General features: G+C 40.0%; 1 protein-coding gene and 1 pseudogene across 9 annotated transcripts in view; one reads left to right on the forward strand and one right to left on the reverse strand.

Moving 5' to 3' along the window:
* KIF23 (kinesin family member 23) overlaps window positions 1–15,074 on the reverse strand; it is a 34,873-nt gene that overhangs the window by 6,181 nt on the left and 13,618 nt on the right. For 7 of the 9 annotated variants that reach the window (XM_017960734.2, XM_009210496.2, XM_009210495.2 and 4 more), the window contains 9 exons: window positions 13,659–13,761; window positions 7,028–7,107; window positions 6,779–6,898; window positions 6,285–6,408; window positions 5,818–5,976; window positions 4,141–4,298; window positions 2,479–2,652; window positions 2,069–2,248; window positions 1,475–1,786 (listed from right to left, as the gene is read on the reverse strand). In XM_017960734.2, coding sequence (XP_017816223.2) covers window positions 1,475–1,786; window positions 2,069–2,248; window positions 2,479–2,652; window positions 4,141–4,298; window positions 5,818–5,976; window positions 6,285–6,408; window positions 6,779–6,898; window positions 7,028–7,107; window positions 13,659–13,761 — 1,410 coding nt within the window. The remainder of the gene's footprint in view (window positions 1–1,474; window positions 1,787–2,068; window positions 2,249–2,478; window positions 2,653–4,140; window positions 4,299–5,817; window positions 5,977–6,284; window positions 6,409–6,778; window positions 6,899–7,027; window positions 7,108–13,658; window positions 13,762–15,074) is intronic. The other 2 variants (XM_009210497.2, XM_003901123.4) reach the window with 1 other exon arrangement.
* Window positions 7,252–8,151, forward strand: LOC101026923 (annotated as a pseudogene).

The raw sequence follows: 15,074 nt of genomic DNA on the forward strand, positions 1-15,074 counted from the left end.
ACTTGGGATTCATCACCATCCCTTAATAATCAGGAATTTGGGCCACCTAAATGAACATTCATCTATACCCTGACTTATATAAGAAAATCTAAAGTAAATGTTTACTGTAAGATTTAGAAGAAAAATTCTAAAAGAGCTTTGTTAAGATTTTACTAAATATAAAATCCACAAACATTAACTTGGTCCATTTATTCAGATTCAAAAGAAACTTTACCTTAATCTTTAAGAAGAGAAATATGAAAGTGAATTTATTTAAATACCTTTGAATGTGAGACAAAGTCCTTGTTAATTGAGATAAATGCCTCGATTAAAAGCAATTTATTGGGCATGGAAATCAGTAGTTTTAAAATAATTGGCCTAGACTCTTCAGTGAAAATAGTCAATGTCATAAAAATAAAAAAAGTAGGGGAACAGGGTGAGACTATTTTATATTAAAAGAGATAAAAGACATAATCATGATATGCAATGCATACACTTTCATATCATGGATTGACAAAAAAGCTGGCTGGGTGCAGTGGCTTGCCTGTAATCTCAGCACCTTTGGAGGCCAAGGCAGGAGGATTGCTGGAGTTCAAGAGTTCAACACCAGCCTGGGCAACATGGTGAGACCTTGTCTCTACTGAAAATAAAAAATCAGCGTGGTGGCATGCCTGTAGTCTCAGCTACTAGGGAGGCTGAGGTGAGAGGATGACTTCAGCTCAGGAAGACTGAGGCTGCAGTGAGCCATAATCATGCCACTGCACTCCATCCTGGGTGACAGAGTGAGACCCTGTCTTAAAAAAGAAAAGCCAATTTTGGGACAAATGCATAATGTCCCAATAGAGGATAATTATTTAATTAATGTTGATTTTCTTGGATGTGATAAAGATTGTGGCTAGGTAGTACAATGTCCTTATTCTTAGAGATTAAGTGTCTCTAAGTCTGTGATTTCCTTTTACAAGGCTTAGGGAAATAAAGTTTATGTATCTACATCAAGTAACAACTGGTAAACTTAGGCAAGGAGGGAAAGACATTACCATACTATTCTTTCTACTTTGCTTTGGGTCTGAAATTTTTCAAAATAAAAATTTGGGAAAACAATTTTTAAAACTAGGGCTCGAAAGGAGGTACAAAAAATCTAATTTGGGGAAGGGGAACCAAAAGAAAAATATGGAAAGTATGCTTTAAAACACAGTCACCAATTTTGTGCAAAGCTTATTAGCTTATGCAACTGAAAAGCTCACACTACTCTGGCATGCACCAAATTGACCTGTATTCACTGAACACACTTCTGCTGCCAGATGTGTTTAGGCTTTTTCAGATGAAGAGCCAGGCCTCAATTTCAGTGAGTCAATCTTTCAAATTAACTGAGAAATCAGACCTTTTTTATACTATAGCCCAACCATTTTTCCAATAAACTTTCAGACACAAGTTACAAAAAACAAAGAAGATAAAATCTATTGCTACAATGCGTTAAAATAATACTGGCACTAACCCTGCAGCAATGATCCTCTTCTATTTCTATCTCATTTCTGAATGTAGGAACCACCTCCCTGCCTTCAGTCCAGTACATCCCTCGCCTTCTGTCTGACACGATACAAGTTTTGCTTTGTCCTGGCTCCTGCTGCCTACGCTTTGCAATAGATGTGACTTTGAGAGGTGTGTTGTACGTAGGAATTTTCTGCTCCCATTCCGAAATACAGGAAGCTACAGAAATGCTGCTGCAAGAGTTAGAGCGCCTATGTAGCTGTGGCTGGCTCATGAGTTGCTGGCCGTTGGAAATCTGAGCAATATAGTTACTAGAAAGCTAGAAAAATTGGAGAAAAATTAATGAGCAAGACTGAAAAACTGAGAGAAACAATTCATTACTTTTCTATAATGTTAGCACATGAAGACTTAACATTACAAATAATTATTTGTACTAATTTTTTGTGCTAAATTTGTGTTTATTCTAAATTTTAAAATATTTTTAAAGAGAAATTTCAGAAATGTAAGTATTATAAAATGTAAAAATTCTCATAGAAATAGTCATCTAATCTGAACAAAATATCTGTAGTACAAAGTTACTACACAATTACAAATAACTTACAGGCACAGGTGATGGAGAAACAGATCTTTGAGTAACTTTTTCTCTATCTCGCTCCCGAGAGGGTCTCTCTGGCTTCTCAGTTTTAGGTTCAGTAACAATAGCCTTCAGTTGTTTCAGTTTTTCATCTTTAACCCAGAGTTTATTCTGCATCTCCAGCTGTTTGGCTGCCACTCTACGCTCCTACAGATTATCAATGGCAATGTATATTATCATTCAATCACAGCAAACGAGTATACCAGATTAGCCAATCACTTTATTTCCTAAAAATGACAGTTCTCCAATTCTTCCTGAGAGTTAACGACCATCACCAAAACCCTACCACAAATACAATAATTCAAAATATTGAACCTAACTACAATGTAAAATAAATCATCCGACTCTGAGGCAAGCACTACCCAAATGACACTCACACATTCTTTCTCCCACTTCATTGTCGTTTCTGTCACCATGCCTTGCAACCTGGCTTCTAATCTGCGTTTGTCAGAAAACTGTCGCTGAAGTTTCTGGTTCTGAGTTTCAAGTTCCTGTTGCAAATTGCGTTTATCTTCTTCATAGATAGTAGTTGTTTTCTCTAAAATCTCAATCTAGGAAGGTAGACCACTATGTTCAATATTTGGCATATAAACATTTCATGTCACTATAAAATAATCTTCCTTAATTTGCTTATACAAGCATATTTGTGGAAAGAAAAATCATGGAGAAAGCACTTTTTTCTCTAACATTTCATCTGAATTCCCACCCCCATTCTCAGAAATGAAAACACGTTAAACAAGTTCCTCACTCAGAGACATTTATAACTAATTTCATGTGAAAATTACTTTCTTCTAAAATGAATGCCTAAAATTTAGTTTTTAGGCTATTTTCAGAATTAAAAAAAAACTATATTGGTTGACACTAACTTCTCTTATGAATGTGTACCCCCACCAAACCTCTAAATGACCCTCTGTAAATGAGAGAACAAACATATATTACATAGTGCTGCAATGCTTCTCAACAAAATGGTATTCCCTTCTACCCCATAGTAAGAGATTAATCCTGAGTTTATACTTTTACAGTCTGATTTGTAAACCAAATACAGATCAAATTAAGCTTTACTGAGTATCTGTTATGTCCAAGGTACTATGCTGGCACTTTTATACCATTTCATTTAATCATTTATCTCATTAAAAACAGCATACTAAGGAAATATTTCTAATAAATCAAAAAGCAAGCTACAACCAAAGCTAAGCTCTAGAAAGCTCCCTTGTTTGGGTCAGAGAATATCCTTTTCAACTGTTAAAACTCTCATAAAATTAAAGAACATATGATTCTTCATTTCACTCACATTTCCTCCTTAGCATGGGATGAGAATTAGTAAATAACCAATTGAGAACTTCTTTTTTTTTTGAGACAGGCTCTTGCTCTGTCATCTAGGCTGGAGTGCAGTCGTGCAATCCCAGCTCACTGCAGCCTCAACCTCCCAGACTCAAGCTATTCTCCCATCTCAATCTTCTGAGTAGCTGGGACTACAGGTGTGCACCACCATGCCTGGCTAATTTTTTTGTAGATATGGGATTTCGCCATGTTGCCCAGTCTGGTCTGGAACTCCTGGGCTCAAGTGATCTGCCTGCCTTGGCCTCCCAATGTGCTGAGACTATAGGCATGAGCCTCTGCACTCAGCCTGAGAAACCTTTTTTTTTCTTGAGACGGAGTCTTGGCTCTTGTCGCCCAGGCTGGAGTGCAATGGCTCAAGCTTGGCTCACTACAACCTCCACCTCCTGGGTTCAAGCGATTCTCCTGCCTCAACCTCCTGAATAGCTGGGATTACAGGCGCTCGCCACCACACCCAGCTAATTTTTGTACTTTTTTAGTAGAGATGAGGTTTTGCCATGTTGGCCAGTCTCGTTCTTGAACTCCTGACCTCAGATGATCTGGCCACCTCAGCCTCCCAAAGTGTTGGGATTACAGCTACCGCACCCGACCAAGAACTCTTAATGAGCAGCATTTACAGGCCGTTGGAGCACAATAGCTCCCTCAGAGACCAGTGCTAAAACACCAGCACATACATCTATCATAATAATGTCAAAACAAACCTTATATTCTAAAGTTTTGTTTTTCTTTTCCAGTCGTTCTATTTCCAATTTCTGTCCTGAGATCATCTTTTCCTTTTCATTTAGTTTCCCTTGCATGTGGTTTTCTTTACTTAAAACAGCATTGTCAAATTCTTGTAACAAAGCTTTAAAAGCATTAGCTGAAACAAAAACATACAGGCCAAGTTTTACACCAGTTCTAAAACAAACAATGATATCAACTTGTTAGCAGACACTAGATAAAATGTAGTTATTCAGCAAATCTCTGTGAGAATCAGTCTATAATGAGAAAACAAGTTTAGAGGGAAATCAGGAGCTTAATTCTCAAATTGACAAGATAGTCACAGAAGCTTTCTGTTAAATGCTAAAAAAAATATTCAAGTCTTTCATTGTCACTATAGCATTCTCTTCCCAATCCTTACAGGTACTTTGCTTCACAACAACAAATGCAAAATAGAAATAACACTGTATTTGGGATTAATTAAACCTGAGCTGAAATCCCTGGTACATCACTTACTAGTTATGACTTAGGCAAGTTAATTAATATTTCTGAGCAAATTTCATTTTGGGATAGAAATTTAAATACCACTTTATCTCACAACTTTTTGGTAAAGATTCAAATGAATAATGATAATAAAAATAGTAGAGCCAGGCGTGGTGGCTCATGTCTGTAATCCCAGCACTTTGGGAGGCTGAGGTGGGTGGATCACGAGGTCATGAGTTTGAGATCAGCCTGACCAACATGGTGAAACCTCGTCTCTACTAAAAATACAAAAATTAGTTGGGTGCAGTGGCGCGCACCTGTAATCCCAGCTGCTCAGAAGGCTGAGGCAGAATTGCTTGAACCTGGGAGACGGAGGTTGCAGCGAGCCAAGATTGCACCATTGCACTCTAACCTGGGCAACAGAGCGAGACTCAGTCTCAAAAAAAAAAAAAAAGTAGATACATTCATTCACTGAGATACGTTCACTATGTACCAGAGTTTACTGTTCTACAGGATCTTCATACTTTATCTTATTTATCTTTACAACACATCCTAAGGTAGAAACAATTACAATCCCTACTATGTAGACAGGGGAAACTAAAAAATATTTCTTTGTGTCTCCACCACTGTTGGTAAAAAACAAAAGAAAGAACACACGCTCACTTTTTTCTTTTTGACTTCCTTAGAATACAAAAAAGAGCTGTGGAAAAATCCCTTGTCATTCTAATCAAACAATGCCTTGAGTCCTTCAAAGGTACCAAGACACAATTTTCTTTAACTTTCTTAAAGATGCAATCTACCATATAAACTCAGATTCATTGAAAATACATTCAATTTCAGAAGTTACAATTATTGCAAACTGGCCAGGAGTGGTGGCTCATGCCTGTAATCCCAGCACTTTGGGAGGCCGAGGCGGGCGGATCACTTGAGGTCAGGAGTTTGAGACCAGCCTGGCCAACATGGCGAAACCCCGTCTCTACTAATAGTACAAAAATTAGCCAGGCATGGTGGCATGTGCCTGTAGTCTACTCGGGAGGCTGAGGCAGGAGAATCGCTTGAACCCGGGAGGCGGAAGTTGCAGTGAACTAAGATTGTGCCACTGCACTCCAGCCTGGGGGACAGAGTGAAACTGTGTCTCAAAAAAACAAAACAAAAAATTAATTAAATAAAATTATTGCAAATAGTTTTGCCCTTACATTGTTTGTTAAACTCATCAATCATCATTTGTCGTAGGTGATGTCGTTTCTCTAAGGCTTCAATCAGCCTTGGAAGTGTCTGCTCATCGTTGATATCCAAAATTTCACATGATGGCAAAGGTGGAAAACTCTGCAAAACCACGTCAGTAACCAATGGTTCTGTATTGAATTACAGAAAATTACAAAAAGTTACATAGGAGAGAAAGAGCTTATTTAAACAAGTTTAACACTGAATACAGCCCCAGTCCAACTAACCATTGCAATTTCTTGAGCTGATATAAGTTTACTTCCCTAAAAATGAGAATCATAGTATGCAAAATAAGCTCATTTAAATTTTGTTCAAATTACTATGTGCTTGGTTCTTCAGAAGGTATGTAAACATTTCTCTTATATGAAATAATTTTTTCGAAAAAAGAGAGAAAGAGACAGACCGATGAGTGGACAAATGATACGACACCAAATCATACCATTTCCAATTGGACCTCGAGGCTGGTTTCTGTATCGCCTTCCAGGCGTTAAACCACATATTGCCTTGTCTACGGGTCTTGCTACTTCAACTTCTTGAGTCACTTCTGCAAATCTCATGACTTGCTAAAACACAAAACAAATGGAGTTTAAAAAAAAATAAGGATATCCAAGTCCCAGAAATGACTACATGAAACAAAGATTGCTTATTTTCATTTATGTGAGACACAGTCTCACTGTCACCAGGCTGGAGTGCAGTGGCATGAACATGACTCACTGCAGCTTCAACCTCCCGGGTAGGCCCAACTGATCACCCCACCTCAGCCTCCCAGTGTGTTGAGATTAGAAGCATGAGCCACCACACCAAGCCTAGTTTACTTCTACAATCAATGGTTCTCTATCAATTTATAAAACATTCAAAATATCATTCTTCTCATCCAAATAACTTTTCCCGAGAAAAACTCAAGACTTTATAGGACAACTACATTAAAATTACCAAGTTTTCTTCATAATCTTCAGCCTTGGGATTCACACACACGATCATCCGCACTTTTCCTTCCCCATCAAAGTAGTTCTTGAACAGATGGGTTAACTTTGAATCCCGATATGGAACCATCTACAAAGACATTCAAATCCAAATGTGTTACACAAAAAAATGCACACAAATGAAACTACACAAAAGATCAGAGCAAAAAAATGCACACAAATGAAACTATACAAAAGATCAGAGAAGGCTGCTGCTTACCTTGTTAGTTCCATACATTTGGTTCTCTCTCAGGACATCCATACATGTTCTTAGCGTCATTAGTGACTGATTAATATTACCTGACAGAAAAATATACATAGACACTATTTTAGAACAACAATATAGTAGCTAGAGTGTGTTCTGTTTGCCTATAAAATCTCAACTTCAAACAACTATTAGATAGAAATTATAAATAACAAATTTTTATGGCTCAATATAAAGAGATGTCTATGCACGGTCCAGGCTCTCTTTCAATAGCAGTATTTCTGGGAAGGTTAAACAGCCATCCTTCAGGGATTCTATCAACAGGATTTTCCACAAAATGCAACATTACAGTTAATGACTATAAGGTTTCTTCCAAATCCTAAATTCTCTGAAGGAATATCTTTGATACAGATGTTTAATATCCTCATATTAAAATATATTCTCTAGGCAATTGGCAGGAATCATGGCGACCCCCAGGCCACTGTCCCGATTCTTGGGGTGGGGAAGAATATCATCTGCGTGGGGAGGAACTACGGGGACCATGCCAGGGAGATGACAGCGCAGTGTTGAATGAGCCCATGCTGTTCCTGAAACTGTCCATGGCCTATACACCTGAGGGCTCGCCCATCCGCATGCCCACGTACAGTCGCCAACTTGCAACACAAGCTGGAGTTGGGTGTGATGATAGGCAAGCATGGCCGCACAGCTATGGACTACATTAGCAGCTATGCCCTGTGCCTGAACATGACTGCCAGGGACGTGCAGGACGAGTGTGAGAAGAAGGGGCTGCTCTGGGCTCTGGCTAAGAGCTTTACGGCCTCCTGCCCGGTCAGCACGTTTGTGCCCAAGGAGAAGATCCCTGATCCTCCCAACCTGAGGCTGTGACTCAAAGTCAACGGCGAACTCAAAACAGGAGGGTGAGACATCCTCCATGATTTTTTCCATCCTCCTACATCATCAACCATGTTTCTAAGATCATGACCTTGGAAGGAAATATTATCTTGACTGGGACACCAAAGGGAGTTGGACCGGTTAAAGAAAACGATGAGATCCAGGCTGGCATACACGGCATGGTCAGTATGAGATTTAAGGTGGAAAGGCCAGAATATTGAGTCATTTCTTAAGAAGTTTCAGGGAGATGGGAGCAAGACAAAAGAAAGCAACAGCTAGTAAATGTCACAAATCTTTAATAAGAAACCAACTATTTTTAAAAAATGATTAGATTGCTACAGCTCAACTCAAAGAAGATGGATTCTTCAAGAAAATGTGAACTAGAACGGATGGGCCAGAAATTTAAAAAGCCAAAGTAAAATACTTCTGGTGCTTTGAAAAAAATTTTATCAAACCAAATGTTCTAAAGAGTTTTCTTTCATAAAACTGGATTGGAGAAGACTTTTCAGTGGGTTATCTCTAAGATGATCAGTAGTTCAAGACTTAAAAACTTTAGAGAAAACCGAAAGTTATGTTCCAGATCAGTGTTTCCCAAATTTCCTTGGACTTTGGTCATCATCAGGAAGCATTTGTAAAAATAAAAATTTCCAAATTACTGGCCTATTCCAGAGCCACTAAATCAATTTGATGGGATTAATCTCCAGTGAAGTTGTGTTTACAGAGCACTCCAAATGATTCTTATCAGGGAAATGTGGAAAAACACTGCTGTACACAATCTATTAATTTAAATTTGTACTTAAGAAGTGAACAATTAATGAAGATTTCACCTATGTACTTAGGGTGTCTACCCTGACCCATCGATTCTGAGTTCAGGAGATGATTTTGAAATTACTGTGTGCTGCCTTTTATGTGGCTAAAAAATAAAAATAATAAAATAAATAAATAAATAAATAAAATATATTCTCTAAAGCAGCAGGTCCCCAACCTTTCTGGCACCAGGGACCAGTTTCACAGAAGACAATTTTCACACAGATGGGTTGAGGCTTGGGGGGTGTGGTTTTGGGATGAAATCATTCCAGCTCAGATAATCAGGTATTAGATTTTCATAGGAAGCATGCAAGAGTCTGAAGCTCTCCCTGCATCTACAGGGGCTCTCCTGCTGTTTCTAACAGTCAAATGTCTTCGGAATCAGCTAACTCTGTCCCCTCTACATCTCAGCAAGGATTTCTTAGGTGGCATACTTGTTACTTCTGACCGCTCTTATTTGGATTTCTGAGCCAAGGCAAGTCTAACAGTCTAATCAAGCATTCACGAATGCAGCTCTCATCTGATTAGACCCCATGAGAATGAGTTGATTATGGAACTTTGATTGAGGTCAGCTAACTCGATTATGCTTTTACCCTTGGCCTCCCAAGGATACAGAGGATCGTTGATACAACTCCCAAAATAGAGAACTCATCTGTACCTCTGTAATATTCCATGATTCATGATTTATGTTCCTTGACCCAAACTCCTAATGTTCTTTCTTCTTCGGAAGCACTGTGCTCTCAGGAACTCATGTTCTTATTAACAGATTTCCCTGCAACTTCAAATCTCTCACAAAATAATCCATTGATAGCTTTCCCTAGTGGTCAGGGGTTCTTAACTTGAGGTCGACGTTGTCCAGGGGAACATTATGGGGTGTCTGCATACTTAGATGGAAAATAAATTACATTATTTATTTTTACCAAACTCTAACTGGAATTCACTAGTTCCTTCAATCATGAATGCAGGCCAAAAATCACAGCATTAGTAGTACCTGTAATTGGTATCAATACAAACTACAGATATTTTTATAGCACATTACAGTTTGTTGCTCATCAAGATATTTATGTTCATCATTACACTGCATTTATTTACTCAGACCTGCTGCTGTGTCTTTAAGGTATTAATAAAGAAGCACACAAATTTCTGTATGACAAACTTAAGAATACTTTTAAAACACATTTCGATGCAATTGGTTTTCTCTGTAATTCTCTCTGTGCTATACCTTCAGAAATACTATACCAGGAAAGGTCCACAGGCTTCACCCTACATCCATGGCATACAGCCCTGCAACCTAACCGTTTATCCCCTGCTGCAGCCCTGTAGACTTTTGGAATAAAAAAAGCTATTTGGTTTCTAAAGGCTGACATTCTACAAGTATGGTAAACAGAGGGAGAGGCCAGCAACATTTTCCTAGTTCCTCCCTATCGCCTTGAAATGTTCCTCCTACATGCCAGCCCCTGGTTTATTTCGGTATCCATGAGAACAACAATCATTCTCATATGCTGTAGTCACAGGGTCCCAATGTCCCAACTCCGGTAAATCTTTATCTCTATTCCATTACAGCTGACAGGCCAAACCCTATCCCTCAGAAGTGTACCACCTCTAAGAACCTGGAGCCTCTGCCATATGCCCCAACTACAATATCCTTTTCTGCTCTCACTCCCTAACTCTTATCATACCTGCACCTTACCCATACTTACACTAACAGTCCTTTCTAGCTTTTCCCCAAAGCATCCAAAACTTCAAGTTTTAACTTCCTTCCCAAGCCAACTCTTGTCCCATCAAAGTTAATCCTTCTTCTTGAATCTAGATTCAGATTTTCCTGCCACTTCTGGGATCATGCTCCACCAATAATCATCACTTTCATGTTTATTAACACCTAGTAGGTAAGCGGCACTGGGTAGACAATGACAGACAGCACACACACAGTCCACTCTCATTAAATTCAAGTGATTCAGACAAATTGTAAGGGTCCTTTGGCCCAGGGTAGGGGCAGCTCTAAAGGCCCCATTTCTCACCGCTGGACTTAAACATCTCTTCAGCATATGAATAAACTCAAGTCTTTACTGTCTTCTAATATACATATATAATGTGTGTGTGTATTTTTCATCGTTGCATAATCCCTCAAATCCCTTTTAGTTATCACCGTTCTCTGTCCTTCCCAAGCTAATAATCAAGGGCCTGTTGTTCCTCAAGCTTCTGCTCTCAGCTTGTTCCTCTCCATTCGCTATGAATTATTTTAATCTCACCCAATTGCTTCAATCATTTTTCTATTGGCAAAGCCTAAACCTACAAACCTCAAGTCAAATCTCTCTCCTTCCAAATCCATGTACCTACCTCTGCATCCAATTACAAGGCACTTTCACTTGCATAAATTGAACATTTCAAACACAACTCATTAACTGCCTACACCTGCTCCTAAAACCGCTTCTCCTCAATCAAACACCTCCTTATTCTCCACATCCAGGTGGACCTACTTCCTAAGTAGCTCTCAGTGTTGTCTGAGCTTTGCCTCCAGGTCACACAATTGCTTGCCTGAATTGCTGCAAAAGGCTCCTAACTGCTCTATCATATATTCAGGCTCGCCCCTGGTAAATTATTTCTCTACACTGGCAAAATGATCTTTCTAAAAGACTAATCCTTCTTTAAGGGGAGGCTGTATGACACAGTATAAAGACACAAGCTGTGAAAGTCCAACCAACCTGGCTCCAGCCTTGAGAAATTTAACCTTCCCAAACCCATTTTCTCATCTGTAAAATGGGTATGATACAATCCTACCTATCTATTGTATCTAGATACTACAATACACGCTAGACCCTTAATAGTTGGCAGCTAACATTACTCCTTCAAGATAAAATTCAAACTTCTTGGTATGAAAGACAAGGGTCTTCATGACCTTGCCTTGCTTTCCTGCCTCAGTTCTCACAGTTCACCAACCTACATCCTCTACTTCAGCTATTTTGACTCTGCCATATTATCTCAGGACTAAGCAACTGCCTCCTGGGACAGGAATGTTGCCTTTAATCCTATCCTTCTTCATACAGCTCACTCCTACTCAATTTGTCACCTTCCCACTCCCAGATTGGTTTAGGCAGCCCTACCCTGCACTCCCATCATACTCTACTCAAAAAATCTAGTTTATCTACTGATCTTTTCTACTAAGATGGGCTCTCCCCAGCAGGACTGTGTCCTTTGTATCTGTGTTTAATTCCTGGCACACAGTAGGTACTCAATACATGGTTATTAACATAAAACACAACATGCAAGGTGACAGAAAACCCAGTTACACTGATTTGATCACACTGTATACATCTATCAAAATATCACATATACCCAAAAAGTATGTACAACTCTATTAATTTTTTTAAAAACTACAAAAAGGTAACGAGACATAACATGCATAGATTTTTAAAAACACATATATAGATTGGCTAGATATCTATTTAAAGCCTTCAACTGGCTTATGTTCAGAATTTTCCCATCTCTAGAAGCCAATTTTTACCACTAATAAATACTGAAATAACATTTCAAGGACCCAATACTGACCTACAATACTAAAAATAGACTTTTTTTTTTTGAGACAGCTTCTCTGTTGTCCAGGCTGGAGTACAGTGGTGAGATCAGGGCTCAAGCAGTTCTCCCACCTCAGCCTCCAAGTAGCTTGGAACTACAGATGCACCACACCCAGCTAATTTTTTGTATTTTTTGTAGAGATGGGGTTTCATCATGTTGCCAAAGCTGGTCTTGAACTCCTGGGCTCAAGTGATCCACATGCCTTGGCCTCCCAAATTGCCAGGATTACAGGTGTGAGCCACCGCACCCAGACTAATTGAATACAACTTTCCTCATTCTTAAAGAAATCAGGGTATTGTAATAGATTGATACCAAACCAGTATAACTATAAACTTAGCCTCTAAATTATCTAATGGAGGACAATTATGCTTAAACCATCCATTGAGGCCGGTTACAGTGGTTCATTCCTGTAATCCCAAGACTTTGGGGTGGCCAAGGTGAGAGAGCGCCCAGGAATTTGAGACCACCCTGGGCAACATAAGGAGAACCCATCTCTACAAAAAAATTGTTAAAAATTAGACAGGCATGATGGTGCACACCTGTAGTCCCAGCTACTCAGAAGGCTGAAATGGGAGAATCAATTGAGCCCAGGAGTTTGAGGCTGCAATGAGCCATGATCACATCACTGCATTCCCTCCTGGGTAACAGAGTAAGACCGTGTCAATAAAAAAAAAATTTAAAAACAAAACAAAAAACAAAGAACCACCCACTGGCCAGGTGCGGTGGCTCAGGCCTGTAATCCCAGCACTTTGGGAGGCCGAGGCAGGTGGATCATGAGGTCAGGATATCAAGACCATCCTGGCTAACACGGTGAAACCCCGTCTCTACTAATCATACAAAAAATCAGGCGTGGTGGCGGGCACCTGTAGTCTCAGCCACTCGAGAGGCTTAGGCAGGACAACGGAGTGAACCTGGGAGGCAGAGCTTGCAGTGAGCCGAGATCGCGCCACTACACTCCAGCTTGGGCGACAGAGCAAGACTCCATCTCGGGCTGGGCACAGTGGCTCATGCCTGTAATCCCAGCACTTTAGGAGGCCGAGGCGGGCGGATCACGAGGTCAAGAGATCGAGACTATCCTGGCTAACATGGTGAAACCCCATCTCTACTAAATATACAAAAAATTAGCCGGGCATGGTGACGGGCACCTGTAGTTCCAGCTACTCAGGAGGCTGAGGCAGGAGGATGGCATGAACCGGGGAGGTGGAGCTTGCAGTAAGCAGAGATTGAGCCACTGCACTCCAGTCTGGGTGACAGAGCGGGACTCTGTCTCAAAAAAAAAAAAAAAAAAAAACCCACCCATTGATAAGCAGATAATAAACTGGCGTTGCAAGTTTCTGAAAGTTAGAGCAATAAATAAATACTATGCTTTACTCACCAGCTTCACGTAATCTGTTTCCTTCTGCTCTGGTCCGGTTAGTTCTCTCACTTCCAGCAAGATCTACCAAGGACAACTGACTTATAGTGATTTGTTCTTTTTCCTAAAAAGATCACAAAGCCAATCACAAAGCCAATAACTTAAAATGGGTTATAACTGGTTTACAATGTTCTTTAAATAGATTCATATCAACAAGCTAAGTCTTAATGAACATTTGCACAGAACAAAATGCACAGGATAGGCAAAGGGTTCATATTTTAGCGAAGAGTTTGCTAAAAGAGTTTGATAAATATACTCATGACATTAATGATTACTTGTCAACTGGCTGGTCTTCCTTCTGCATCAAACAGTAAGGTCCCTGAGAGCAGGGACTCTGTCTTTTACTACCTTATCACCAGCATGCTGCACAGTGCCTACCACTCAGTAGGAACTCCACAGATATTTGCTGAATAAGAGTCTAGAACAGGATTATCTTAAATTCTTCTATAATCAGATGTTTAATAATCTTATAACCTAATTTCATAATGCTATAAATAATTTTTTTTTGGGGGGGGCAGGAGAGACAGAGTCTTGCTGTGTCTCCAGGCTGGATTGCAGTGGTGCCATCTACACTCACTGCAACCTCCCCCTCCTGGGTTCAAGCGGTTCTCTTGCCTCAGCCTTCCGAGTAACTGGGATTACAGGCATGCGCCACCATGCCCAGCTCATTTTTTTCGTATTTTTAGTAGAGACAGGGTTTCACCATGTGGACCAAGCTGGTCTCGAACACCTAACCTCAGTTGATCTGCCTGCCTCAGCCTCCCAAAGTGCTTGGGATTACGGGGGTGAGCCACCATGCCCAGCAGATAATTCTTATAAAAAGAAGTGAAAGCCAAGTGGCACCTAACTGATGCTATAATATTAGATGTGATTCAATGGAAATCAGGTATATATGGAAGGCTGACTTATAATCATTTTTCTTTTTCTTTTTTTTAAGACAGAGTCTCGCTCTGTCACCCAGGCTGGAGTGTAGTGGCGTGATCCTGGCTCACTACAACATCCACCTCCCTGGTTCAAACAATTCTCCTGCCTCAGCCTCCCGAGTAGCTGGGACTACAGGCACGTGCCACCATGCTCAGCTAATTTTTGTATTTTTAGTAGGGACGGGGTTTCACCATGGTGGCTAGGATGGTCTCAATCTCCTGACCTCGTGATCTGCCTGTCTCGGCCTCCCAAAGTGCTGGGATTACAGGCGTGAGCCACCGCACCTGGCCCTTATAACTATTTTCTAGCTAACAATTATTGAGTGTTGACTATAAGCTAAACACTGGACTAAGAACTTTACACGCATTACCTCCTTTAATTCTCACAACCTTATAAGGTTTTATTATAGCTAGTCAGTAAATAAATAGAAATCAGCATTCAAATCCTGGAGGT

This window comes from Papio anubis, chromosome 7 (genome assembly GCF_008728515.1).
Source record: "Papio anubis isolate 15944 chromosome 7, Panubis1.0, whole genome shotgun sequence".
Lineage (NCBI taxonomy): Eukaryota > Metazoa > Chordata > Mammalia > Primates > Cercopithecidae > Papio > Papio anubis.